Below are 25,707 nucleotides of genomic sequence, written 5' to 3' on the forward strand. Positions count from 1 at the left end.
ACCTGAAGGTTTTTTCTCCATTTGAAAAATATTTAGTATATTTAAAAAAATAATTAAACAATACCTTTTCTTCAAAATGCAAAAACAATACTTTCTGCCCTGTAGCGGGTAAATATTAAGTAAAAAATATGCCACTTTTGCTGGGATATAGTACATTTTCTGGGCATTCCGAAAACATGTACAACTGAAAATTGACGATTTTTGATTTATGACGTTCTTGAAAGGAGTGAGCGATATGTATACATACACATACATATCCGTACACATTTTGTTTTTAAATGATAAAATATTATTTTAATTATTTAAAAAAAATAACACATAAGGAGGAACACATGTTTCTAGATATTTAAAAAAAAATTGTTTCACAATTCAATAATAAATTCAATATTGACATTGCCCGAATTTGACAATGTTTTAAAATACAAATAAAATTGATCGAATTACAGAGAAAGACGACACAAGTGAGTATTCCGATAATGGGCACGCCCGACTTTGAAACTGTGAGAATTTGAAGAGAAACTGGCCGTCGCGCCGCTTCTCCGCGGGGGTAGGCAGAGAGAATCGAACGCCACACCACTCTTGTCTTTGCGTTCAATATTTTGTTTAGAATATTTTCATTCGTCATTTTTATTTGCAAAATCGCCTTCGTTAAAACATTGTTTTCGTAGGTCGGTAACGAATGACGTCACAGAAACGAATCATCACAACTGCTATTACGGCTCTACGAAGCAGATACATAAAGGGATACGCCCCATAACACACCCGATGACGTAAAATTTTATGACATATAGCGGTGTCCGTTTTTAGTTGTATTAAAACATGTAAAGTTTAAACCTTCATATCTCCCTTAGTCCCCTACAGATTTCAATATGAACGTTACCGATAGTCTTGTGATTTTTCATGTTAATAGCCGATAAGCCAACATCGTGAGAAAAATCCATTGAAATATTTTTTTAAATGCCATTGATTTCAAATTGTCACAGTCCAAAGCGCGGTGTCCGCCGCGTACAACTTTTGAAGACCTTATATATATATATATATATATATATATATATATATATATATATATATATATATATATATATATATATATATATATATATATATATATATATATATATATATATATATATATATATATATATATATATATATATATATATATATATATATATATATATATATATATATATATATATATATATATATATATATATATATATATATATATATATATATATATATATATTTATATATATATATATATATATATATATATATATATATTTATATAGAGAGAGAGCGCCCGAGTCGCGTTTTCGACGCAGGCCAAAAAAATACACATAATTAAAGGACACAATTTCTAAAAAAATACACCGTCCATGGGATCAGTTTGTGGTCTGGGCTCCAGCGAGAGCTAGTCGGGCGGCAGGTAGGTGAACAGCTTGTACTTTTCCCGGATGTGCGGTCTGACGTCCTCCTTCTGCAAGCACACATTTGCGACACATTTAGGGGGGCGTCGGTTACAAACGGGGCGAGCCACGCCGCCCGCCTTGACCGCAACACACAAACGTGGCGGCTAGAATTACAGCACCCACACAGACAAGGTGCCGGCCTGATTTGCAGCACCCACGCCAGCATGCCGGCCCGGGTTGAAGCACCCACACAGACAATGTGGCGGCCTGATATACAGCACCCACCCAAGCATGACGGCCAATTTTACACCACTCACACAGACGTTCTGGCCCGAGTTGAAGCACCCGCACAGACATGAGGGCCAATTTCACACCACTCACACAGACGTTCTGGTCCGAGTTGAAGCACCCGCACAGACATGAGGGCCAATTTCACACCACTCACACAGACGTTCTGGCCCGAGTTGAAGCACCCGCACAGACATGCTGGTCCATTTTACACCACTCACAGATGTTCTGGCCCGAGTTGAAGCACCCGCACAGACATGCTGGCCTGAGTTACATCATTCACATAGACGTGCCGGCCCGAGTTACAGCACCCACACAAGCTTGCCGGCCCGAGATGAAGCACCCACACAGGCGTGCCGGCTCGAGTTGAAGCACCCGCACAGACATGCAGGCCCATTTCACACCGCTCACGCGGCCGTGCCGGTGCGAGTAGCAGCGCCCACACGAGCACGCCGGGGCTACTCACCACGGAGGCCAGGTGCTCCAGGAAGGGCAGCAGGTTGAGCAGCTCGCGGTCGCTGCGGTCCACGAACCAGCTCTCGATGGGGATGCCGTTCTCCAGCTGGTAGCCGAAGGCCTGCGGGCTGTTGTCCACGATCACCGTCTTGCTGAGGTCCCGGCCCAGGATGCTCAGGTCCTTGATGTAGTTGCCGTTCACCAGGAGGCAGTGCTCGCGGAACAGCCTGCCCGCAAACAATCGTACCTTTTTTATTTATCTGTCGATTTGGCGTTGAATTTGTAGAAAACACACCAGTTCATTTATGACAAAATGTTGTAAACAAATTAACTGGTCAAATTATAAGCTAAATTAATAAAAATGAGAGTGATATTTTCTAACGTTTCTCATGTATGTGATTATAACCCAGGATTCGGACCTCAAATACTAATAAAAAAGTTTCATCTCACCAATAGATGTCTCTAGTGAAGTTCTTGTGAGTCAAGTACAATGTTTCAAAATTGGTTCATATATAGAACTTCCAAGAATTTGAGTAGTGTGACTGTCAATAATAGGTAGAATTGGTGAATGTTACACGTGTGTAAAGTTGATCACTTGTAAACCAGCCTATGATGGTCATAAGCCCCGTAAATGCCCAGACTTCCATATTCATCATCTTAAAAAATCTATTTGATTACCTGTATTTGGGGTGATGCAATGACGGAAGAGTAAATGAATAATCCGTTTGACCTGTATTTGAGGGGGTGGCTACGACGGACGAGCAAATGAACGATCCACCCGACCCGATTGGGGTGATGCGATGACCTGTTTGACCTGTATTTGAGGGGGTGTTTACGATGGACGAGCAAATGAACGATCCACCCGACCTGTATTTGGGGTGATGCGATGATCCGTTTGACCTGTATTTGAGGGGTTGGTTATGGTTGTGACCTGTACTTGATCCACCGGCGCGCGGGGTCCAGCAGGTTGAGCAGCTTGTCGGCGTACACTCGCTTGGAGGCCGTGAAGAGGATGACCTCGTACAGCTGCGACACCCGCGACAGGAACTCCGCAAAGTGCGGCCGCGTGCGCACGTGTACCTGCACACACACACGTAATAACTTTTAAGAAACGTCTGAGACATTGCTATCTATCATCAGAATCCTGTCCATCAAACCTAATCCATTTGTTCGAGGGTGGCCAACCCAGGTGTCTTCTTGTGGCCCGCGATGCATATCACACATTTTTTCTTCAAGCGTACATAAAACCACCAAAAGAACATTCCACCGTGCGTAGTTCGTATCATATCCCGTACATGGAGGTATCTCACTATCGTGACAATTTTTTCAGCATACCAATATTCGTGTTAACAATTACGCCTCTGACAAATTGCTTGATTAGAAGCATTTGGAAAACTGTCTGTCAGTTCGGACGACAGCGGTCGACTGTCGGCCGAACTTGGAGGCGCGGAGCTGACTGTTGTACTCACGGTGTAGCGGCAGTCCTGAAACAGCACAGGGAAGTTGAAGGAGGCGTCGGCGAGCTCTTGCAGCGAGCAGTGGACCAGGGTCTCGTCCAGGTCCAAAACCTGCAACAGGGTTAGGGTCCATCAGGAGTGGTCCAGAGCCGAGAGAATAGTTACGGATAATGGATCATTCTCAAGTGTTATTACTGGCTAATAAATTCATGTCTTTTATCCGCCTCCGTAGTGTAATGGTCAGCACGCTCGGCTACCGTTCTGGAGGTCCCGGGTTCGATTCCCAGGGGGGGGAGTCAAATAAATATAAGTGATTTTTTCACTGTAATATTTATTCAATATTACCCTGGACTGATACCAGAAGCGGAGGGCTGATCACCTTTCCTTCATGTGTAAACGATCAAGATAACACTGCGTTTATATGAAGCAGTGCTCTATGCACCATTGGGGTGCGGATAAGGGTTTTTATTATTATTAACAAACAATATTCAAGGCGTATATATTAAAAGTAAGACTTAAAGGTGTAGAAGAATCCCGCTTCGGAAAACTCCTACGGACACATGGAACAGATCAATATCCAATGTGATATTGTTCAACATAGCGGTAGCTCTTCCTACAGACATAACCATCGGCAGGTTGGAATGTGAAACAATCTATGCCGACGCTGTCTCAGGTAACTATCGGGAACATACAGACCAATGCTCCGGATAATTTCAGGATTATCCATCATACCGCGCAACAATGGATAAAAATGCGTAATCAAATACACATTCCTTCTAGTCTCTAAACTGTTGTAGCCGAGCATACCCTGGAGAAACTGGGTCGGGTAGAGCCAAGGATAATAGATTAAATATGTCGGTGGTCACATTATCAGTATTTTCTGAATTATTATACAATCTTAGCATCCTAGAAATGGAATTGAAGTGTGCCATATGATTGTTATATACTGGGAGAGAAAATGTGTTAAGCTATATTAACCTTTTGACCGCGTCAACTTTGTACCTGAGAGGCGCCCGTACGCGGCGGTATTTCACCGTTTTTAAAATGATTACTTTTATCATGTATTTAGTTAAGAAACGATTTATTTTCCTAAACAAAAACGTTCAATGGGATTCATTGTGCCTTTTTGGTACTCTATAATACACTTGTGTCACATTATTCTTGAAATATATCGTAATATAAACAAATAAGATCGTAACATAAATAAATCAAAGCACGCATCGTGTGTCACTCTTACCCACTGGCGATGCGTAGCGTCGAGAGTGAGACAGATATGGGGCATGATAATGGCGCGGACTAATTACCGACCGCAAGAAAAATCAGGGATCTGTTCTTTTATTTATCCTTGTGATGTTACAAATTATTAGTCAGATATTTCAACAGATGTCATAAGGCCGAGGATTGACGTATTATTTTATCCAAAGTTCCACACCATGAAAAAATCCCTCCAAGTTGAACTGAGGTTCGAAACTTGGAGCAAAGTAAAAACACATACGGTTATGTCAGCCGCGTATGGGACATGTTTTATGAAAACACATACGGTTATGCGAGCCGCGTGGATCCGGTTAAGCAATATTAAGCTAGTAAGATATCAAATAGTCAATGATAACGTTTTTGTAAAAAATACACTTGGTCACTTTCTCCTGTATGACTACGATATGTACGCTTAAAAATACGTAAAACAAATGCGTTATTTATTTTCACAAGTTTCTTTTTGCTCTCCTGTAGAATTTGGTCTGAGACAGATATACCCCTTTGCCTCTACACTACCGAATTTATATTAATATGTAGAAAGATGGAGGTCTTGCGTGAGTCGGTTGTTGAACGCAAGTCTGAATGTGGGATATAGGGATGGAGCATTGGGCACTCACCAGGCTCAGCTCCGGACTGGTGCGCGTCTTCAGAGGCAGGGCCGGACAGCGGCCGCGCGGCGCCCCGGGCAGCACGGTCTCCAGGGGCGGCAGCTGCGTGGGCAAAAAAACACACAGATAAATAGCTTTTCTAAAGTATCCAACATTCTGAATGTGTCCTTTTAAGCTTTTTTAATTTTTTTCCATTGAGTGGAAAATATGACATCCGTCAAGTGGCTGACGCCAGTGTTGGTACACATTTGTGACAATTTCATCGATCTGTTTGTATACTGCAGCTGTCTGGTTCACAAATGTCCAATATGCTATTATCCTTGGCTCTACCCGACCGAGTTCCTCCAGGGTATGCTCGGCTACAACAGTTTAGGGACTAGAAGGAATGTGCATTTGATGAGGCATTTCTATCCATTGTTGCGCGGTATGATGGATAATCCTTAAATTATCCGGAGCATCGGTCTGTATGTTCCCGATAGTTAGCTAAGGACAGCGTCGGCATAGATAGTTTCCCATTCCTATACACAGGAGCAACCTGCCGATGGTTATGCCTGTAGGAAGATATGCTGAACAATACCTGTTCCATGTGCCTGAGGGGGAATTCCCATATGGGATCCTTCTACATCTTTAAACAAGAGTCTTCTTGCGTACATTTTAATTTATGTTTTTAATGCCATAAATGTTAGTTAGTTAATGCCTGACATTTTGATGGTTTTGAAAGATACAAAATGATGCCTGACATTTTGATGGTTTTGAAAGATACAAAATGATACCTGAAATTTTGATGGTTTTGAAAGATACAAAATGATACCTGAAATTTTGATGGTTTTGAAAGATACAAAATGATACCTGAAATTTTGATGGTTTTGAAAGATACAAAATGATACCTGAAATTTTGATGGTTTTGAAAGATACAAAATAATACCCGACATTATGACGTATTTAAAAGATACAACATGATACCTGAAATTTTTATGTATTTGAAAGTTACAAAATGATACTTGAAATTTTGATGGTTATGAAAGATACAGATGCCTGACATTTTGATGGTTTTGAAAGATACAAAATGATGCCCGACATTTTGATGGTTTTGAAAGATACAATATGATACCTGAAATTTTGATGGTTTTGAAAGATACATAATGATGCCAGCCTCACCTGCTTGATGAAGAGATACGGGTCGAAGGCGTCCACCCAGGCCGCGATCTGGTCGGGAGTGGCCGAGGACTGCATCCCCGAGTCCAGGTCGCCCGGCTCCGGGTCCGCGCCCTCGTCCTGCGTCACACAACGACCATTAGCGGGGGGAGCGCGCCTGGCGACCTCGCAGAGTCGCCGACTCTGACGACGCCTCATCCGGCAGGTGCAATTTCGCAAGTCAGTCTGGCGCGAGGCGCGCGAACGAATGCGATTCGAAATCGCCGACTCGTCGAAAATTTTTAAAAGTACTAATGTGGCGTTTTTTTTTCACTAACCCTTTGGCTACTAAAATTTGATATATATTGGCTTTAGGTATTCTAGCGAGAAATGCCAGATACGTCACAATTTTTACATATCAAGAACTTTTTTTTGTTGCACCGTGTGTGTCTTGTCGGTGAAGTTCTTTTTTAATACATGTTTTATTGTTTTCAACGATTTTAACCTAATATACACACAAAAAAGAGAGAGAAATTAAGAATATAAACATTTTACAATTTTCATAAAATTAACTCTTGATTATTTACCCATTCCTTTATTTTGCCTTTGTTCCATATTTTATATTGACCTCTAACCTCCGTCGGCAACAGCCACCTTGTGTGTCTTTTCGGTGGAGTTCTTTTTACATACATTTTTACTGTTTTTATCCATTTTAACCTAATATACACACGAAAAGTGAGAGAATTTTTTTGAAATATAAACAATTTTACAATTTTCATAGAATTAACTCTCGATCATTTACCCATTAATTTATTTTGCCTTTGTTCCATATTTTAATTGTTCTTTAAATGAATAAAATTCAGGATTGTGTAAAAATGTTCAATTATTGTATTTTTTTTTTTGGTTAATTCCCAGTCTTTCTGGGATAGTAGGCTGAAAAATCCCGGTAGTCAAAGGGATATTATAGGAATATATACATATATCAACTAAAAGCAATTTCCCAGAATGTGCACACTGCGTGTCCTAGCAAAATTCCATTTACCAATATGTGCAATTCACTCTGCATTCTCAGCATACAATATTATACTGTGGGTGTACTGACAAAAAACGTTACCTCGAAAAACTACTTGTACTTGAACAAACTACTTGCATTTTGCAAGGAACGTTGAAAACTTTATAATATGCGTCATTAGTCGAAAATGCATATTTTCGAGGTAACGTTTTTTGTCAGTACACTAACTAGTTAGTTAGTTAGTGTACTGACAAAATACGTTACCTCAAAAATATGCATTTTCGACTAATGACGCATATCGCTCACTCCTTTCAAGAACGTCATAAATCAAAAATCGTCAATTTCCAGTTGTGCATGTTTTCGGAATGCCCAGAAAATGTACTATATCCCAGCAAAAGAGGCATATTTTTAACTTTATATTTACCCGCTACAGGGCAGAAAATGTTGTTTTTGCATTTTGAAGAAAATGTATTGTTTAATTATTTTTTTAAATATATTAAATATTTTTCAAATGGAGAAAAAATCTTCAGGTTTTACCTAAAAAGATCTGTTGCACAGTAAAAAGTTCAATAAGAGGTTTGATATTTATTTTAAATACACTATGTTATATTTTAAAACATTAAAAACGTTCTCCTGAAAAATCAAGTTTTTTGATTTATGACGTTCTTGAAAGGAGTGAGCGATATTATAAAGTTTTCAACGTTCCTTGCAAAATGCAAGTAGTTTGTTCCTTGCAAGTAGTTTGAAATGTCACATTTATATTTATGCAAGTAGTTTGTTCCTAGCAAGTAGTTTCAAATGTCATATATCGCTCACTCCTTTCAACAACGTCATACATCGAAAAACTAGATTTTTCAGGAGATTGTTTTTAAAGTTTAAAAATATAATGAAATGTATTAAAAATTAAATATCAAGCCACTTATTGAACTTTTTACTGTGCAACAGATCTTTTTAGTTAAAACCTGAAGGTTTTTTCTCCATTTGAAAAATATTTTTAAAAAATAATTAAACAATACCTTTTCTCCAAAATGCAAAAACAACACTTTCTGCCCTGTATCGGGTAAATATTAAGTTAAAAGTGTGCCGCTTTTGCTGGGATATAGTACATTTTCTGGGCGTTCCGAAAACATGCACAACTGAAAATTGTAAATTTTTTATTTATGACGTTGTTGAAAGGAGTGAGCGATATATGTGGTTTTACGAGTAAATTTAACTTTTATTTTAATAGCGGGTATTTTATTCAGGCTAAAAGCTTTAAATAACGCGGATTATTCAAACGGAGATTTTAGAGTTAACGTTTTTTACTAGTACACCCACAATATATACTAACACATTGTTTGCGGGAAACGCTTAAAAGTGTCTTTTGTATACTGTCAGTAGAGTAGCAGAACTGTTCTTTCCTCCCTCATACATTCCACATCGCTCACTCCTTTCAAGAATGTCATAAATCAAAATACTTGATTTTTCAGGAGAACGTTTTTAAAGTTTAAAAATATAATACAATGTATGAGAAAAAAATATCAAGCCACTTATTGAACTTTTTACTGCGCAACAGATCTTTTTAGGTAAAACCTGAAGGTTTTTTCTCCATTTGAAAAATATTTAGTATATTTAAAAAAATAATTAAACAATACCTTTTCTTCAAAATGCAAAAACAACACTTTCTGCCCTGTAGCGGGTATATATTAAGTTAAAAATATGCCACTTTTGCTGGGATATAGTACATTTTTTGGGCATTCCGAAAACATGCACAACTGAAAATCGACGATTTTTGATTTATGACGTTCTTGAAAGGAGTGAGCGACATGTCCAAACCATCCCGACACACGTTTCTTTTTTTCTATAAACCATTTATCCGTAAACTGTCCATCAAACCATGTCCCTTAGTTTTTCCCTCTACCTCCTTCCCTAAACTCCCTTCTCCCTTAGCCTTCCTAATTATTATCATCAATGTTTTTTAAATGTTCAAGCACTGTCTACCCTCTGATTGCAAACAGCTATATATGGTATCAAACGTTTTGACCAATATCACTACTAGTCTGTTTTTGGTTGGCTGGAAGATATCGCTATATAGCAATAAGCCTTATGTACTTATTTCTTTTCTGTACATGAAGTTTAAATAAATAAATTAACAAAGTAATAATAATAGCCTCCGTAGTGTAATGGTCAGCACGCTCGACTACCGTTCTGGAGGTCCCGGGTTCGATTCCCAAGGGGGGTAAAATAAATAATAGTGATTTTTTCACTGTCATATTTATTCAATATTACCCTGGACTGGTACCTGAAGCGGAAGGCCGATCACCTTTCCTTCATGTGTAAACGATCAAGATAACACTGCGTTTATATGACGCAGTGCCCTATGCACCATTGGGGTGTGGATAAGGGTTTTATTATTATTAATAATAATAAATTAGGCGTTTTGGTCAGCTGGTCAGTTAGTCAAGCGAGTGAGGGAAGGCCGACTTGCCTGGTCATCGCAGGGCTCCGAGTCGCCGCAGCCCATCAGGCCGGGACTCTCCGAGTGGAGGGCGTCCAGTCTGACGTCCGTCTCGGCTCCGGACAGCTGTAGTCATTGGTAATATTAGTTAGTACACGAGTGTAACTTCGCGAGCTAAAAGGCCCGGAAGATAAAAAAATTCTCTGGCCAATTTTGCCAGGCATTCTACTCATCGTCATAAGAACAACGAGTCAAATGGCCTTAAAGTATCATCCGATAATTGAGCTAAAAAGGCCTAAGGTCGATGATAAGAACAAAAAATTCTCGGGCCATTTTTGACTGAGGCACGGACGGGGTGCCCAAAGCGCGGCGGAAACTATCCAAACTAAAACGAACCGACACAGACTGTGCGCCTGAAGTGCGGTACTGCTATACAAGAGGACTGTCATATAGTACCTGCCGCAGCCTGGTATATCACGGTTTGATGACTTGGCGCACAGTCTGTCAGTTTGGACGCGCATTTGGCGCACAGGCTGTGCCGGCTTGGATAGCAACTGCCGCGCAGTTAATTTTTGACAATCTGTCTGCACTGCGCATTAGGCGCACAGTCTGTGCCGGCTTGTTTTTGTTTGGATAGTTTCCACCGCGCGTTGGGCACACAGTCTGTGCCGGCTTGTTTAGATTTGGATAGTTTTCGCCGCGCGTTGGGCACACAGTCTGTGCCGACACAGATTGTGCCAAACGCGAGGCGAGCATCATCCAAACCTACACAGACTGTGTACCAACGCGCTACGAGCACCATCCAAACCGGCACAGACTGTGTGCCAAACGTGCGGCGGAAACTATCCAAACAAAAACAAGCCGGCAGACTGTGCGCCTAATGCGCGGTGCCGCTATCCAAGCCGACTCTGATGTAGAAGATAGACTGTCAAATATAACTGCGCGGCAGGTGCTATCCAAGCCGGCACGGGCTGTGCCCCAAATGCGCGTCCAAACTGACAGACTGTGTGCCAAACGCACGGCGGGCACGCCGATATAGACTGTCCGCCAAGTCATCAAGTCATCAACCGTGATATACCAGGCTGCGGCAGGTACTATATGACAGTCCTCTTGTATAGCAGTACCGCACTTTAGGCGCACAGTCTGCGTCGGCTTGTTTTGGTTAGGATAGTTTCGAGATTTTGTTCTAGAAGTATCTGCTCTTGCCTCGATTGGGATAAGAGTGAAGAGTGTGCACTCACCCATTGGTCGGGCGCGGCCAGGCTCTGGCTGATGTCCTGCAGGAAGCTGGAGGGCGGCAGCTGCAGGTCGCTGAGCGCCTCGAGCCGCTCGATGGCCGAGCCCCCCGGGCCCTCCGCGCCCCGGCACGACGACAGTCTGGAGGGGAGACAGAGACATCATCTCACCATCACATGGAGGCGGTCAGTGGTAACGCATTGAAAATGCTAGGATTCAAAATGTCTGTACACGGCGGATTCTTCAGTTCTTTAATTTATTTATTTATTATTTATTTATACGGTACTATTTTACCATTAACATATTGAGAAGAAAGAACACATCAATTCAAGTTGTTTTAAACTACTTACATGTTATAAATGTTATATAAAGAATAAAAATAAGATAAAATCAATACATCTCGCCAATAGATGTCTCTAGTGAAGTTCTAGTGATTCAAGAACAAGGTTTCTAAATTGGTTCATATATATAGAACTCCCGCCTCCGCCTCTGTAGTGTAATGGTCAGCACGCTCGGCTTCCCAGGGGGGTCAAATAAATATAAGTGATTTTTCACTCTCATATTTATTCAATATTACCTTGGACTGGTACTACTGGACTGGTAGACTGGTAAATATTAATCTGAAAATATGCTACTTTTGCTGGGATATAGTACATTTTATGGGTATTCCGAAAACATGCAGAACTGAAAATTGTCAATTTTTGATTTATGACATTCTTGAAAGGAGTGAGCGATATAATATGGCCACGGGGGTAGTGACGCCGGGTTACCTCCGCCTCTGCCTCTTGCACATGTCCCCTTCGTCCAGCATGGATATGAAGTCGGGCTGCTGCAAGCCCTGCAGGATCTGGTCTCCGCACTCCTCGGCCGGCCTGCCTCGCCGCGCCACCAGCTCCTCGAGCTCCGCGCTGCTCAGGCTCAGCACGGGCAGCTTCCGGAAGCCCTCCAGGGCCAGCTGCTCCATTTCCGAGATCTCCGCTATCTCTGAGATTTCCGAGATCTCCCCCATCTCCGAGATCTCCGCGATCTCCGCCACGGTGATCTTGACGATCCGGTCCTCAGACATCCTCCGCCCCGAGGCGTCCTCGCTCGCGGGGTAGGGCCGCGTCAGCTCGACGGCCGACGACCGCCGCTTGGCCGCCTTGCTGCAAGCCTCGGCGGCGATCTTCCGCGAATTCGTCGAGGGCTTGCGGCACTTCCCGCCCGCGCTGCGTTCGAAGCTCTTCCTGTCCACGCTGCTGCAGCGGGTGAACATCTTTGAGTCTTTCGTAGATTTGATCTCGATGTACCGCGAGCTTTCTATCGCGATGAACTCGGTGAGGCGATCGTCCTGCAGGCATAGGTTGGCGTCGCTGACGTTCGCGTCCGAGTCGGACTCTTCGCCGACCATCTGTTCCGAGCGGCCGATCTTCGCGAGTTCCTTCTCGTACATGGTCATCTCGTGGTCTACGATGGCGGCCCAGTCCGCGGCCGCCAGCTCCGGGACCTCGGGCGACCTCTCCACCTCCCGGGGCTTGGCGACGTCGGCGCTGCCGCGCCGTCTGACGGCGACCCTCCTGGCCGCCGGCACGGCCTGGCTGGCGGGCCTCCGCGGCAGCTGGCGGGCCTTACGGCACGGGGAGCCGTTGACGACGGCGGAGCGCTCGGACTTCTCCAGGCGGCGGCTCTTGCGCGGGCAGCCCTGCTTGGCGCCGTCGTTGCCGACGCGGTTTTCTCTTTCGTCCTCGAGCGCGCTCTTGGACGTGATGGCGGCTCTCGCGAAGCCCACGGGCTTGTCAGTCTGGCCGTTGCGGATGCGGATATTGGCGTTGACGATTCTGGAGCGGAGCGCTCCGTCTTTGATGGACTCTGCGGGCTCGATGGGCACCGGCTTGGGCTGCGGCTTCTTGGCGTCGATCCTGTTGACGAACAGCCCCTTGGGCCGCAGCGGCGCGATCTTCTCTCCCTGCGGGGAGTTGCCCCGCGAGGAGTTCATCCTCTGCGAGCAGCGCACGGCGGTGGCGGAGCCCTTCTCCATGCTCTTGGCGAAGCCGCACTTGTCGAGCGCCTCCGCCGACTTGGCGACGGCCTTGAGGCCGCTGCGCGCGATGTCGCGCTTGAGGGCCTGCTTCCAGGGCTTGGCCTGGCCGGGCTTGGCGTGCTTCCAGGGCTTGGCCTGCCCGGGCTTGGCGGGCTTGCCCGGCAGCAGGTGGCGCTCGCGCTTCTCGCTGCGGAGCCACATTCTCGCGGTGGGCGGGCACGGACGTTCGCCTGCAAAGAAAAAGCTATGTGAATATTACAAGTTATAAAGATGAATTAAAAATAATAATAAGGGAAATATTTATGCTATAATTAAAATATAGATTTGTTTTAAAATCACTAAAGAAATAACTCCGCATGCTTCCCGAGAGCCGCCATCAAGCTTGCCTCCTTTACAAGGCATCAGGTTCACAGCCAATGCTGACAATTCGTCGGCAGTTCTCATTCATTAATTGATTCGGCGGTCAATTTGTGGTGAAATCAATCCATTTTTAAATAATGTTTTACTTAGTACGGTGTTTGAAAATGATGCGGAATGCATGGAAACACGTGTCACAGTAGATTTTAAGAAATAGTGGTATTTACTAAGTAAAACATAAATTTTTGTCTGTCTCCGTAGTGTAATGGTCAGCACGCTCGGCTACCGTACTGGAGGTCCCGGGTTCGATTCCCAGGGTGGGGGGTCAAATAAATACAAGTGATTATTTCACTATAATATTTATTCAATATTACCCTGGACTGGTACCTGAAACGGACGGTTTGTCTCCTTTCCTTCGTGTTTCAACGATCAAGATAACACTGCATTTATGATGCAGTGCCCTATGCACCATCGGATGCGGATAAGGGTTTGAAGAAGAATTTATTTGCAACATTTTGAGTGTGTCCAAATACTTGTTCACAAATCTGGATTATCTCCAATTATATATTATTTTTTTTATATTATTTTTTGACATCTCAACATAGATGAAGAAGAGTCTTAGAAATTCTTCAGCGTACGTTTTCATCACGCACTCGGTGCGCTATTTTCAGATACCTCGTGACGTGGTAATCTCCCGTAATTGTGTCGTAAATTTTCCGAATCTTTTACACCGGCTGTAACCAGTTTCGTAAGTACAGTGGAACCCCGATATGACGTACCCGCTCACAATGTTTTGACAGAAAGTTGTTTGAATAAATAATATGTAATTTTTTTTGTTTAAACAAGTACGTATTACTAAATACTAAACTTTCGTTCATTGTAAAATCGCTAATATTTATTTTCGACCTCCCCTGGGCATCGAACCCGGGACCTCCAGCACGGTAGGTAGCTAAACACACCTTGATATACTAACTTATAACTATATAAAAACTTTTGAGAAATGTCTGAGACATTACTATCTATCATTAGAACCCTAACTGTCCATCAAACCTCCTCCCTCTACACCCTTCCCTAAACTCCCTTCTTCCCGTGCCTTCCTTATTATCATCAATTTGTAATTTATGTTTTTTTTTTTAATGTTCAAGTACTATCTACCCTCTGATTGCAAACAGCTATATCGCTCACTCCTTTCAACAACGTCACATATCCAAAAACTTGATTTTTCAGGTCGTTTTTAAAGTTTAAGAATATAATGAAATGTATTAAAAATAAATATCAAGCCACTGATTGAACTTTTTACTGTGCAACAGATCTTTTTAGGTAAAACCTGAAGGGGTTTCTCCATTTGAAAAATATATAGTACATTTAAAAAATAATTAAACTATACCTTTTCTTCAAAATGCAAAAACAACACTTTCTGCCCTGTAGCGGGTAAATATTAAGTTAAAAATATGCCGCTTTTGCTGGGATATAATACATTTTCTGGGCATTCCCATGCACAACTGAAAAGTGACGATTTTTTATATATGACGTTGTTGAAAGGAGTGAGCGATATATGGTATCAAACGATTTGACCAATATCAGTAGTCTGTTTTTGGTTGGTCGGAAGATATTGCTTTTTAGCAATAAGCCCGCCAATGTACACTTGGGGTTTTGTATGAAATGAATTTGGGTTTAGAATAAATAAATGACACATCCGAGAAGACGATTATTCCGGGAACGATAGACAAGAGGTTTCGCTGTACTTAGGATGTAGTGCTGTCAAAAGTCTGCGTAATCGGAGGGCATGTATGACTAGACGTATGGATGTGAAGAAGAACGAAGTAAGCCAGGAGTGTCAGGACAGACAGTGTGGCGTTTCATCCTTTCTGCCTACCCCTGCGGAAAACGGCGTGATGGTAGTATCAGAAGTAGTGGTTGTTTGTTTTTTCTAACCCTTATACGCACCCAATGGTGCATAGGGCGCTGCATCATATAAATGCAGTGTTATCTTGATTGTTAACACATGAATATATTATAGGAGTTTTCCAGAGCGCGATTCATCTACACCTTTAAGTCTTCTTGCTTACTTTTAATATATACGCCTTGAATATTGTTTGTTATGTATGTATAAAAAAAATTGTTGAATGAAATTTAATTGAATTGAAATTGAAATGAACGAAAGGTGATCAGCCCTACGCTTCAGGTACAAGTCCAGGGTAATATTGAATAAATATTATAGTGAAAAAATCACACATATTTATCTAACTTATCTATATATATAAATATATATATATATATATATATATATATATATATATATATATATATATATATATATATATATATATATATATATATATATATATATATATATATATATATATATATATATATATATATATATATATATATATATATATATGTATATATATATGTATATAAAATGCTCAGGAGGGCCATTCAAGTCACTTTTGCTTGGCAACAAAATAAACACCAATGCAGTTAGTCATTTTTAAACTTCTAATATATTATACTTCCAAGTTGAGAATCCTTAGGGATTTTTTTCAGGGCAATATTAAGCTAGTAAGATATCAAATAGTCAATGATCATGTTTTTTGTAAAAAATGCACTTGGTCACTTTCTCCTGTATGACTACGATATATACATGTGTATGTGTATGTGTGTGTGTGTATCAGCGCCCTGGAGGCACCATTTTGCGAAAATAGCGCTATATAATTTAAATAACTGGATTAAGCTATATAACTGGAATGATCCGTTGGGTGTCGTTGCAAAGTCGCAAAGTCCGGGAGAGGCGTTCAAATAATACATTGCAAAGCGCTTACATTACCTTCGCAAACTACAAGTCGGTATGTTCGGAGGTTAGGTGGTCATCACGTGGTGGGGCATCCGCTACACAAAGAGCTCGCGAGTGGAGTGCTGCACGAGCGCTCGCCGGAGACCGATCGCGACGGGCTTTCTCATAGCTAGCCCAACCACTCGGTAGAGAGTAATCATTTTATATATTTTTTATTATTGGAAAACCAACAGAATATTTCGACAAAAATAACATAATATATCAAAACTACTGTTTTTAACTTGCGGCTATTAGACTCCCTTACACTCTGCACTGCAGGTACATCTACCGTACACTGTTCTACCATTCAGGGAGTAGTCTGACCTCCATTCTGCGGGCAGTGCTCCCTTACACTCTGCACTGCAGGTACATCTACCGTACACTGTTCTACCATTCAGGGAGTAGTCTGACCTCCATTCTGCGGGCAGTGCTCCCTTACACTCTGCACTGCAGGTAGATCTACCGTACACTGTTCTACCATTCAGGGAGTAGTCTGACCTCCATTCTGCGGGCAGTGCTCCCTTACACTCTGCACTGCAGGTACATCTACCGTACACTGTTCTACCATTCAGGGAGTAGTCTGACCTCCATTCTGCGGGCAGTGCTCCCTTACACTCTGCACTGCAGGTAGATCTACCGTACACTGTTCTACCATTCAGGGAGTAGTCTGACCTCCATTCTGCGGGCAGTGCTCCCTTACACTCTGCACTGCAGGTACATCTACCGTACACTGTTCTACCATTCAGGGAGTAGTCTGACCTCCATTCTGCGGGCAGTGCTCCCTTACACTCTGCACTGCAGGTACATCTACCGTACACTGTTCTACCATTCAGGGAGTAGTCTGACCTCCATTCTGCGGGCAGTGCTCCCTTACACTCTGCACTGCAGGTAGATCTACCGTACACTGTTCTACCATTCAGGGAGTAGTCTGACCTCCATTCTGCGGGCAGTGCTCCCTTACACTCTGCACTGCAGGTACATCTACCGTACACTGTTCTACCATTCAGGGAGTAGTCTGACCTCCATTCTGCGGGCAGTGCTCCCTTACACTCTGCACTGCAGGTAGATCTACCGTACACTGTTCTACCATTCAGGGAGTAGTCTGACCTCCATTCTGCGGGCAGTGCTCCCTTACACTCTGCACTGCAGGTACATCTACCGTACACTGTTCTACCATTCAGGGAGTAGTCTGACCTCCATTCTGCGGGCAGTGCTCCCTTACACTCTGCACTGCAGGTACATCTACCGTACACTGTTCTACCATTCAGGGAGTAGTCTGACCTCCATTCTGCGGGCAGTGCTCCCTTACACTCTGCACTGCAGGTACATCTACCGTACACTGTTCTACCATTCAGGGAGTAGTCTGACCTCCATTCTGCGGGCAGTGCTCCCTTACACTCTGCACTGCAGGTACATCTACCGTACACTGTTCTACCATTCAGGGAGTAGTCTGACCTCCATTCTGCGGGCAGTGCTCCCTTACACTCTGCACTGCAGGTACATCTACCGTACACTGTTCTACCATTCAGGGAGTAGTCTGACCTCCATTCTGCGGGCAGTGCTCCCTTACACTCTGCACTGCAGGTACATCTACCGTACACTGTTCTACCATTCAGGGAGTAGTCTGACCTCCATTCTGCGGGCAGTGCTCCCTTACACTCTGCACTGCAGGTACATCTACCGTACACTGTTCTAGCATTCAGGGAGTAGTCTGACCTCCATTCTGCGGGCAGTGCTCCCTTACACTCTGCACTGCAGGCACACTGTTCTACCATTCGTCCGGCACTTTATATGAGAAAGTCGGGTGATGGAAACCATCAAGCGTACGTGTTGTGGATCTATCATAAATCAAGTCATATGATAATATTATGTGAGTATTATTTCTAGAAGTCACTGTGAGTACAGCTCACATCTCGCTAAGCCGCGTGTTGACGCAGGGTTTACGATATTTTCCCAAACTATTACGATGTTGGCACTCATTGTTCCGCGGGCAAACAATCCAAAAAGGTACTTGACCATAGTAAAGACATTTTCTTGTTTAAACAAGATGTTTTCTTTTTTTATATTATGCAAAATTTCAACGCAATTAGTATCCCTGAGTAAAGACGCCGCAAAAAAACACATAGTTACAAAACTATATATATATATATTTTTATTTTGCATTTCACAATATATTATACTTTTCATTTTCATTTGAACCCTTATCCGCACCCCAATGGTGCATAGGGCACTGCGTCATATAAACGCAGTGTTATCTTGATCGTTAAAACACGAAGGAAAGGTGATCAGCCCTCCGCTTCAGGTACCAGTCCAGGGTAATATTGAATAAATATCAGAGTGAAAAAATCACTTATATTTATTAGATCCCCCTCTGGGAATCGAACCCGGGACCTCCAGAACGGTAGCCGAGCGCGCTGACCATTACACTACGGAGGCGGACAATATATTATAATTACAAGTACAAAAAAAAAACCTACAAAGGCATGGCCTGTGTGAGTGTTACAAGTACTTAGGCGAGGTCTGTATGAGGAGACGCGTGAATGTAGAAGAGGCTAAGATAGTTTGCAAAGACAGACAGACTCGTGTAGCGTTCTATTCTCTCTGCCTACTCCTGCAGTAAGCGTGAGGGATAATTAATTAGTAACTTATTCCTTTCTTCTTCTCTTTATCACTTGTTTCAAAAGTTTAAGTAGTGTGGTCGTCAGTCATGGGTAGAATAAATAAATAAATAAAGTGATCAAACCAGCCCATGACAGGTCATAAGCCCGGTAAATACTCAGACAGCCATATTCCCCGTCATCCGTCTTGAAATGTCAAATTAAATAAATAGATATACATCCGAACTGCGAGGATGTTGAAGAAAGATCACAGTCGTTTGGCTACTCTGCTCCGATCGTAAAGAGGCCTGCTTCGAACATGTGACCTTGCCCCTCAAAACTATATAATATTCGAAACATTCATATAAAAACCAATATGTGACTCTATAATCAAATATAAGTCCGGGGGACCGCAAGGTTGATAAAGAAAGACCACTGTTGTTTGGCTGCTCCGATCGTAAAAAGGCCTGCTTTAAACATGTGACCTTGCCCCTCAAAACTGTATAATATTCGAAACATTCATATAAAAAGCAATATGTGACTCTATAAATAAATACACAACCGGGGGGCCGCAAGGTTGATAAAGAAAGACAACAGTCGTTTGGCTACTCTGCTCCGATCGTAAAGAGGCCCGCTTCGAACATGTGACCTTGCCCCTCAAAACTATATAATATTCGAAACATTCATATAAAAACCAATATGTGACTCTATAAACAAATATAAGCCCGGGGGGCCGCAAGGTTGATAAAGAAAGACAACAGTCGTTTAGGTACTCTGCTCCGATCGTAAAGAGGCCTGCTTTAAACATGTGACCTTGCCCCTCAAAAATGTATAATATTCGAAACATTCATATAAAAAGCAATATGTGACTCTATAAATAAATACACTACCGGGGGGCCGCAAGGTTGATAAAGAAAGACAACAGTCGTTTGGCTACTCTGCTCCGATCGTAAAGAGGCCTGCTTCGAACATGTGACCTTGCCCCTCAAAACTATATAATATTCGAAACATTCATATAAAAACCAATATATGACTCTATGATCAAATATAAGTCCGGGGGGCCGCAAGGTTGATAAAGAAAGACCACCGTTGTTTGGCTGCTCCGATCGTAAAGAGGCCTGCTTTAAACATGTGACCTTGCCCCTCAAAAATGTATAATATTCGAAACATTCATATAAAAAGCAATATGTGACTCTATAAATAAATACACTACCGGGGGGGCCGCAAGGTTGATAAAGAAAGACAACAGTCGTTTAGCTACTCTGCTCCGATCGTAAAGAGGCCCGCTTCGAACATGTGACCTTGTCCCTCAAAACAGTACAAAACTAGAAAAATTAATACAAAAAGCAGTGTGTGTAAGACTCTTTATCTCTTGCTGTGGGAGTGTCCCAATGACTTGTTTTTTTCTCGGTTTATTAAACCCCGTGTTTATCGTTTGCTTTGCCTATCTGCCTCGCTGTGTTTGCAATCGGGCTAAGTTAAATCGGGGTAATTAAGGCAGCGTCATCTCCACGTACGTCACTGAAAAATTCCTATCATAAAATAGACAATGAAGACTCAGTGGCGTAGCGGCTGGCGCTTTTGACTACCATGCACACATTTTATTTTGTTTTTCTTTATTTTAAATTCTTTTGCATTATACAATAATAATAATATAATAAAACCCTTATCCGCACCCCAATGGTGCATAGGGCACTGCTAATACAAACGCAGTATTATCTTGATCGTTTACACATGAAGGAAAGGTGATCAGCCCTCCGCTTCAGGTACCAGTCCAGGGTAATATTGAATAAATAGTACAGTGAAAAAATCACTTATATTTATTTTACCCCCCCCCTGGGAATTGAACCCGGGACCTCCAGAACGGTAGCCGAGCGTGCTGACCATTACACTACGGAGGCGAACTAAAACGAAGGAAAGGTGATCAGCCGTCCGCTTCAGGTACCAGTACAAAAATAATAATTAAAGTATAATTTATATTTGAAACGCTAACTTTGTGATTTTCCATTTTATAATTAAAATGTAACTTTGTTTTAAAATCACTATAAATATTTTATTATAACTTAACTATAATGTCTACCGTGTTCCAAGCTAACCGCTTCTTTTTTAATCAGTTTTGATAAAGAAGCGGTCAGCTTGGAAACCGGTAGACATTATAATTAAGTTATAATAAAATATTTATAGTGATTTTCAAAGAAAGTTACATTTTAATTTAAAAAATTAAAGCGTTGGGGAGTGCTGATGATTGGAACCCTTACATGGTAATAGTTTTAACTTAGTTAAATTAAATTGTGATTATTTTTCAAGTATTACAAGGCGAACATAGTTAGTCAAATATATGGAAAAGCCCCCTGAGAATATGGTTCGGAGATTGGATAATTTTCTTTATACAATTTTTCAACAGATGTCATTATTGTTTAAAATAAAATCAGGTTGATTATTGTGCATAGGGCACTGCATCATATAAACTCAGTGTTATCTTGAACGCTGACACATGAAGGAAAGGTGATCAGCCCTCCGCTTCAGGTACCAGTCCAGGGTAACATTGAATAAATATTAAATAGGAAAAAAATCACTTTTATTTATTTATTTTTAATTTAAGTTTTACTTAGTAAAAAAAAAAACTTAATAACCATTACGCCGTTTCACCGCAGGGGTAGGCAGAGAGAATAGAGCGCCACACCACTCTGTCCTTGCAAACATTCTTCGCCTCTTCCACGTTCATGCATCTCCTCATACATACCCGTCGATTATTACGACTCCTTACCTGACCACTTTCAAGTATTTGGCATACCTGATCGTGCCATGTTTTTATCGGTTTTCCCCTGCTTCTTTTCCCGATAACATAAATACCCCTTAGTAAATACCACTATTTCTTTGAATCTCCTGTGACACGTGTTTCAATGCATTCCGCATCATTTTCAAACACCGTATACGTATACACCGTTTCATACGGTGTTTGAAAATGATGCGGAATGCATCGAAACACGTGTCCCAGTAGATTTTAAGAAATAGTTGTATTTACTAAGTAAAAAATTTAATTAAAAATGCATAGGTTTTACCACAAAGTGACTGCCGAATCGATTTATGAAAATATAATTTTATTTGCGCTATGTATTTTTCATTTATATTTAAACACGGTGTACATATTTTCAAGAAAGAGTGTCTAATTTATTTATTTTAAACCTATTTTTATATGTTTTTATTTGTCCGCCTCCGTAGTGCAATGGTCAGCACGCTCGGCTACCGTTCTGGAGGTCCTGGGTTCGATTCCCAGGGGGGGGGTCAAATAAATATAAGTGATTTTTTTACTGTAATATTTATTCAATATTACCCTGGACTGGTACCTGAAGCGGAAGGCTGATCACCTTTCCTTCATGTGTAAACGATCAAGATAACACTGCGTTTATATGATGCAGTGCCCTATGCACCATTGGGGTGCGGTTAGGGGTTTTATTATTTTTTTTTTTATTATATAATTTACCATGTGCTTCAATCAAAAAAGAGTGTGTCCAAATACTTGTTCACAAATCTGGATTATCTCCAATTACAGGAGTTATTTTTCATTTTATTTCTTGACGTCTCAACATGGACGAAGAAGATATTTACAAGGCTTACGACCCATCATAGGCTAGTTCTTTTTTGTTTCTTTATTTTTTCTTCATTTTAAATTCTTTTGCATTTCACAATATATTATAATTAGAAGTTTTTATTTTTAATTTTTCTTTGAACTGAAATTGTATACATTTATTTGAAGAACAATTTTAAGCATTATTCAAGGAAAACACTTGTTTTTGTACCACTTGAGTTATTTTTCATATTTTTTTTATACATCTCGACACAGATCACTTAAACCAGCCTATGACGGTCGTAAGCCCCGTAAATGCCCAGACTTTCATAATATTCTTCATTTATGTCCAAAAAAAATATTTAAAAAAATATAACTTATTTGTGCAAATTATAAGAAACAAAATTGTGCAAATTTCAATTTAATGTCGTCGGAAATTTGTTGAATTTTAAAGATACGCGCTGCGTTTACATTGATTTTAAGCACATCAAGTATTATTATTTTTTTTTAATTACCTAACGTTCCAAGTGACTCTGAAATCTAGCTACGGCTTATGCAACACCGCTTATCATGACCCTACTCAGGCTTCTACTTTATAAGTTTCATAGCCTATGCTTACTCGTGAGTGGATTTACTGTTTATGTTTAAAGTTACTATAATTTCATGCAATTCATGAGTGAAAATTCTTGGCAAAAACACTCGCTCATAATTAAATTTTAATACTGTGATTATATACTCAATATCTTATAACATCAATGAAAGCTAACGAAAATTTAGTATGACATAGAATTGAGAAAGTTTACAATTATCAATTTATTTTAATACAAAGATAAAGATAACCCAATACATTTTCATCAGTTGTTTAGATCCTAACAATAATTTTCACCGACTTAAAAAATGCACACCCCTTTTAAAAAGAGACGTCCAACACAACAAATGCTATTCCGTAGAACAGGTGAATCGATGTTTCTATTATTTAACATTCCAACAAATGCACAAACGTACTGACGCTGGAAAAATTAACATAAAACTGGAGTGTTTTTTTTTAAATGTCTATGTTTAGAACAGTTCCCGCCTTAAAAATTGGGAGTTTTTTCACGAAATACAAGCGAATACAACACACAACGCACTTCTTCTCGCGTTTTAGGAACAAATTCCACTGAAATTAATCGGCGCAAGCCACTTTTCAGACGAAAAATCGGCGTTTTATACGGCATTATAGAATATTTTTATTTTTGTATCGAGCGCTCGATACGCGGGACATTTGTAATGCAAATACAAGCGGGAAAGGGGTAATTGAAATGTAAATAAAAGCTTTACCTGTGGTTGTTACATTATATGCACAATAAACTGCGGGTCACTTCCTGATTTAGCGAAATCGGACAAGAGTAAAAGAATATACAAAGACAAACAACTGTCAAAATGGCGGCATCGCGTTCCTTTCAGAAGGAGACGGTGTTGCGCATGCGCGAGTAACTTTTTATTTTATTTTAGGTTGTTGCCAGATATGCTATTTTTTATCAAATAGGTAGCCACCTTTGCAAGCTAGAAAGGGAATCTTGGAAATAAAATAAACCTTATTTTTTGCATTTTATACATATCAATAAAGTGTTGTTTTAATGACCTTCGAATTAAAAAAAAAAAATCATCAAATTACCAAGTTGATGTTCAATTTGGTTTCCAATTATACCAATCGATAAAGTCATACAAATAATTATTGTCACTAATTTACAAGCAATAGTAAGACCTGAATTAGAAAACATCAAGAATTACGCTGTATGGGATCGTTTGTTATATTTATTAGGGTGAAATTAATAAATCATTTGAATTTGTTTTAATATCTAAATTCAAATCTCCCGAATGCACGAAATTCATTTAAATAAAACGCTTATCAAGAACATATTTTTTTATTATCGAACAGAAGATGATTTAAATTCAGAAACCAAATTCGGAAAAAAAACCCTGTATTTTATTGCGTGCGCTGTGTTCATTCGGAAATTTTATTTATCATTGTCACATCTCAATTTTACAAAATTTCGCAATCCCCTCTTTTAAAACCATGACAAACGCTATCTCACGAAACCTATCAACTGTATCCCTGAAAACCTAATGGAAGGCAACAGTTATTTATTGTGAAGTCAAAATCTGGGAATTGTGTTGCTAAAACGAAAAACATAATACGTACATATTTAAATAAGAAGTCATAGATTTTTCAGAAATATCAATATGTGCCCTATGCACCATTGACTGCGGATAATGAACAATGAAGATGACTAGGTACTTATATATGTATGTTTGTTGTTAGTATGGTCTGTAGAAATGGAAAAAATATATTTAATTGAAGGGTCTGGTGTAGCTATTATGAAAACCCTTACATATTTATAGGATGTTTTATTTAAAATTTCTTTAAAAAAAATAATTAAAAAATAAATCACGCAATTTAATAATAACAAAACAATTTCTCTGCATAAAATGGTGAATTAATTCAAACATAATTTGGTATCGCAAATGTTAAAATTGATCGTAGGTTGTATTTCCAATTTGATTATTTTTTTATCATTTTTCGACTGACCTCATTATCCTTCTTGTGCTTTTCTTCTTTTTCAAAAATGGTTTTCACACTGTCAGTATTTACGGTAGTTTCTAGTTCAATTATATCTAGACCCTTTTACATTTTTTTAGCATTCCTGTAAGTAAAGTTAAATATATTTTGAGTAGTGAATTATTTGACATCGTGTATAATACACCTTTGCAAAATTATAAATTAAAAATTGAGATATTACAAGGAAGTCATCGACACTTCTCATTCAAATATATGGAGTCCCCAGTTCTTCTTTGGAAGGGAATGAAGGAAACAAACTTTCCATTCCCATCTTCTTGCGCTTACATCGTTGCCTGAATTATGTTACTGAAATTGTTAGCAACTTCTTTTTGATGAGCGAATTTCGCAAATGAAAATGATGAATAAAAGCATTGTTTTTTATTATTATCAATATTTTTGTAAATTCAAAGTAATAAGTACGTGGCAATGC

The 25,707-nt window shown here is 40.4% G+C and overlaps 2 protein-coding genes across 2 annotated transcripts in view; one reads left to right on the forward strand and one right to left on the reverse strand.

Moving 5' to 3' along the window:
• Positions 1-25,707, forward strand: part of LOC148301407 (low density lipoprotein receptor adapter protein 1-like) — a 291,630-nt gene that overhangs the window by 79,392 nt on the left and 186,531 nt on the right. The gene's annotated exons all lie outside the window — the stretch shown is intronic.
• Positions 1,319-24,152, reverse strand: LOC148301413 (uncharacterized). Its single transcript, XM_088273341.1, has 10 exons — positions 23,996-24,152; positions 12,068-13,547; positions 11,303-11,438; positions 10,092-10,187; positions 6,637-6,753; positions 5,488-5,580; positions 3,629-3,727; positions 3,091-3,239; positions 2,170-2,386; positions 1,319-1,483 (listed from the first exon to the last, which is right to left on the reverse strand). The coding sequence occupies exons 2-10, from the start codon at positions 13,516-13,518 to the stop codon at positions 1,418-1,420; spliced, it is 2,424 nt and encodes an 807-aa protein (XP_088129467.1). The 5' UTR covers positions 13,519-13,547; positions 23,996-24,152; the 3' UTR covers positions 1,319-1,417.

The sequence above is a fragment of the Brachycentrus maculatus genome, unplaced genomic scaffold (assembly GCF_059751285.1).
Source record: "Brachycentrus maculatus isolate JH-2025_06_01 unplaced genomic scaffold, ASM5975128v1 h1tg000566l, whole genome shotgun sequence".
In the NCBI taxonomy this organism is placed as follows: Eukaryota; Metazoa; Arthropoda; class Insecta; order Trichoptera; family Brachycentridae; genus Brachycentrus; species Brachycentrus maculatus.

Bases quoted from the DNA above. Each gene is read 5' to 3' on its own strand.
- LOC148301413 (XM_088273341.1), bottom strand. From the start codon at position 13,518: ATGTGGCTCCGCAGCGAGAAGCGCGAGCGCCACCTGCTGCCGGGCAAG. The intron at 3,728-5,487 runs GTGAGTGCCCAA...ACCCTGTTGCAG, and splicing joins CCAGTCCGGAGCTGAGCCTG to GTTTTGGACCTGGACGAGAC. The intron at 1,484-2,169 runs GTGAGTAGCCCC...GTGTGCTTGCAG, and splicing joins TGGAGCACCTGGCCTCCGTG to AAGGAGGACGTCAGACCGCA.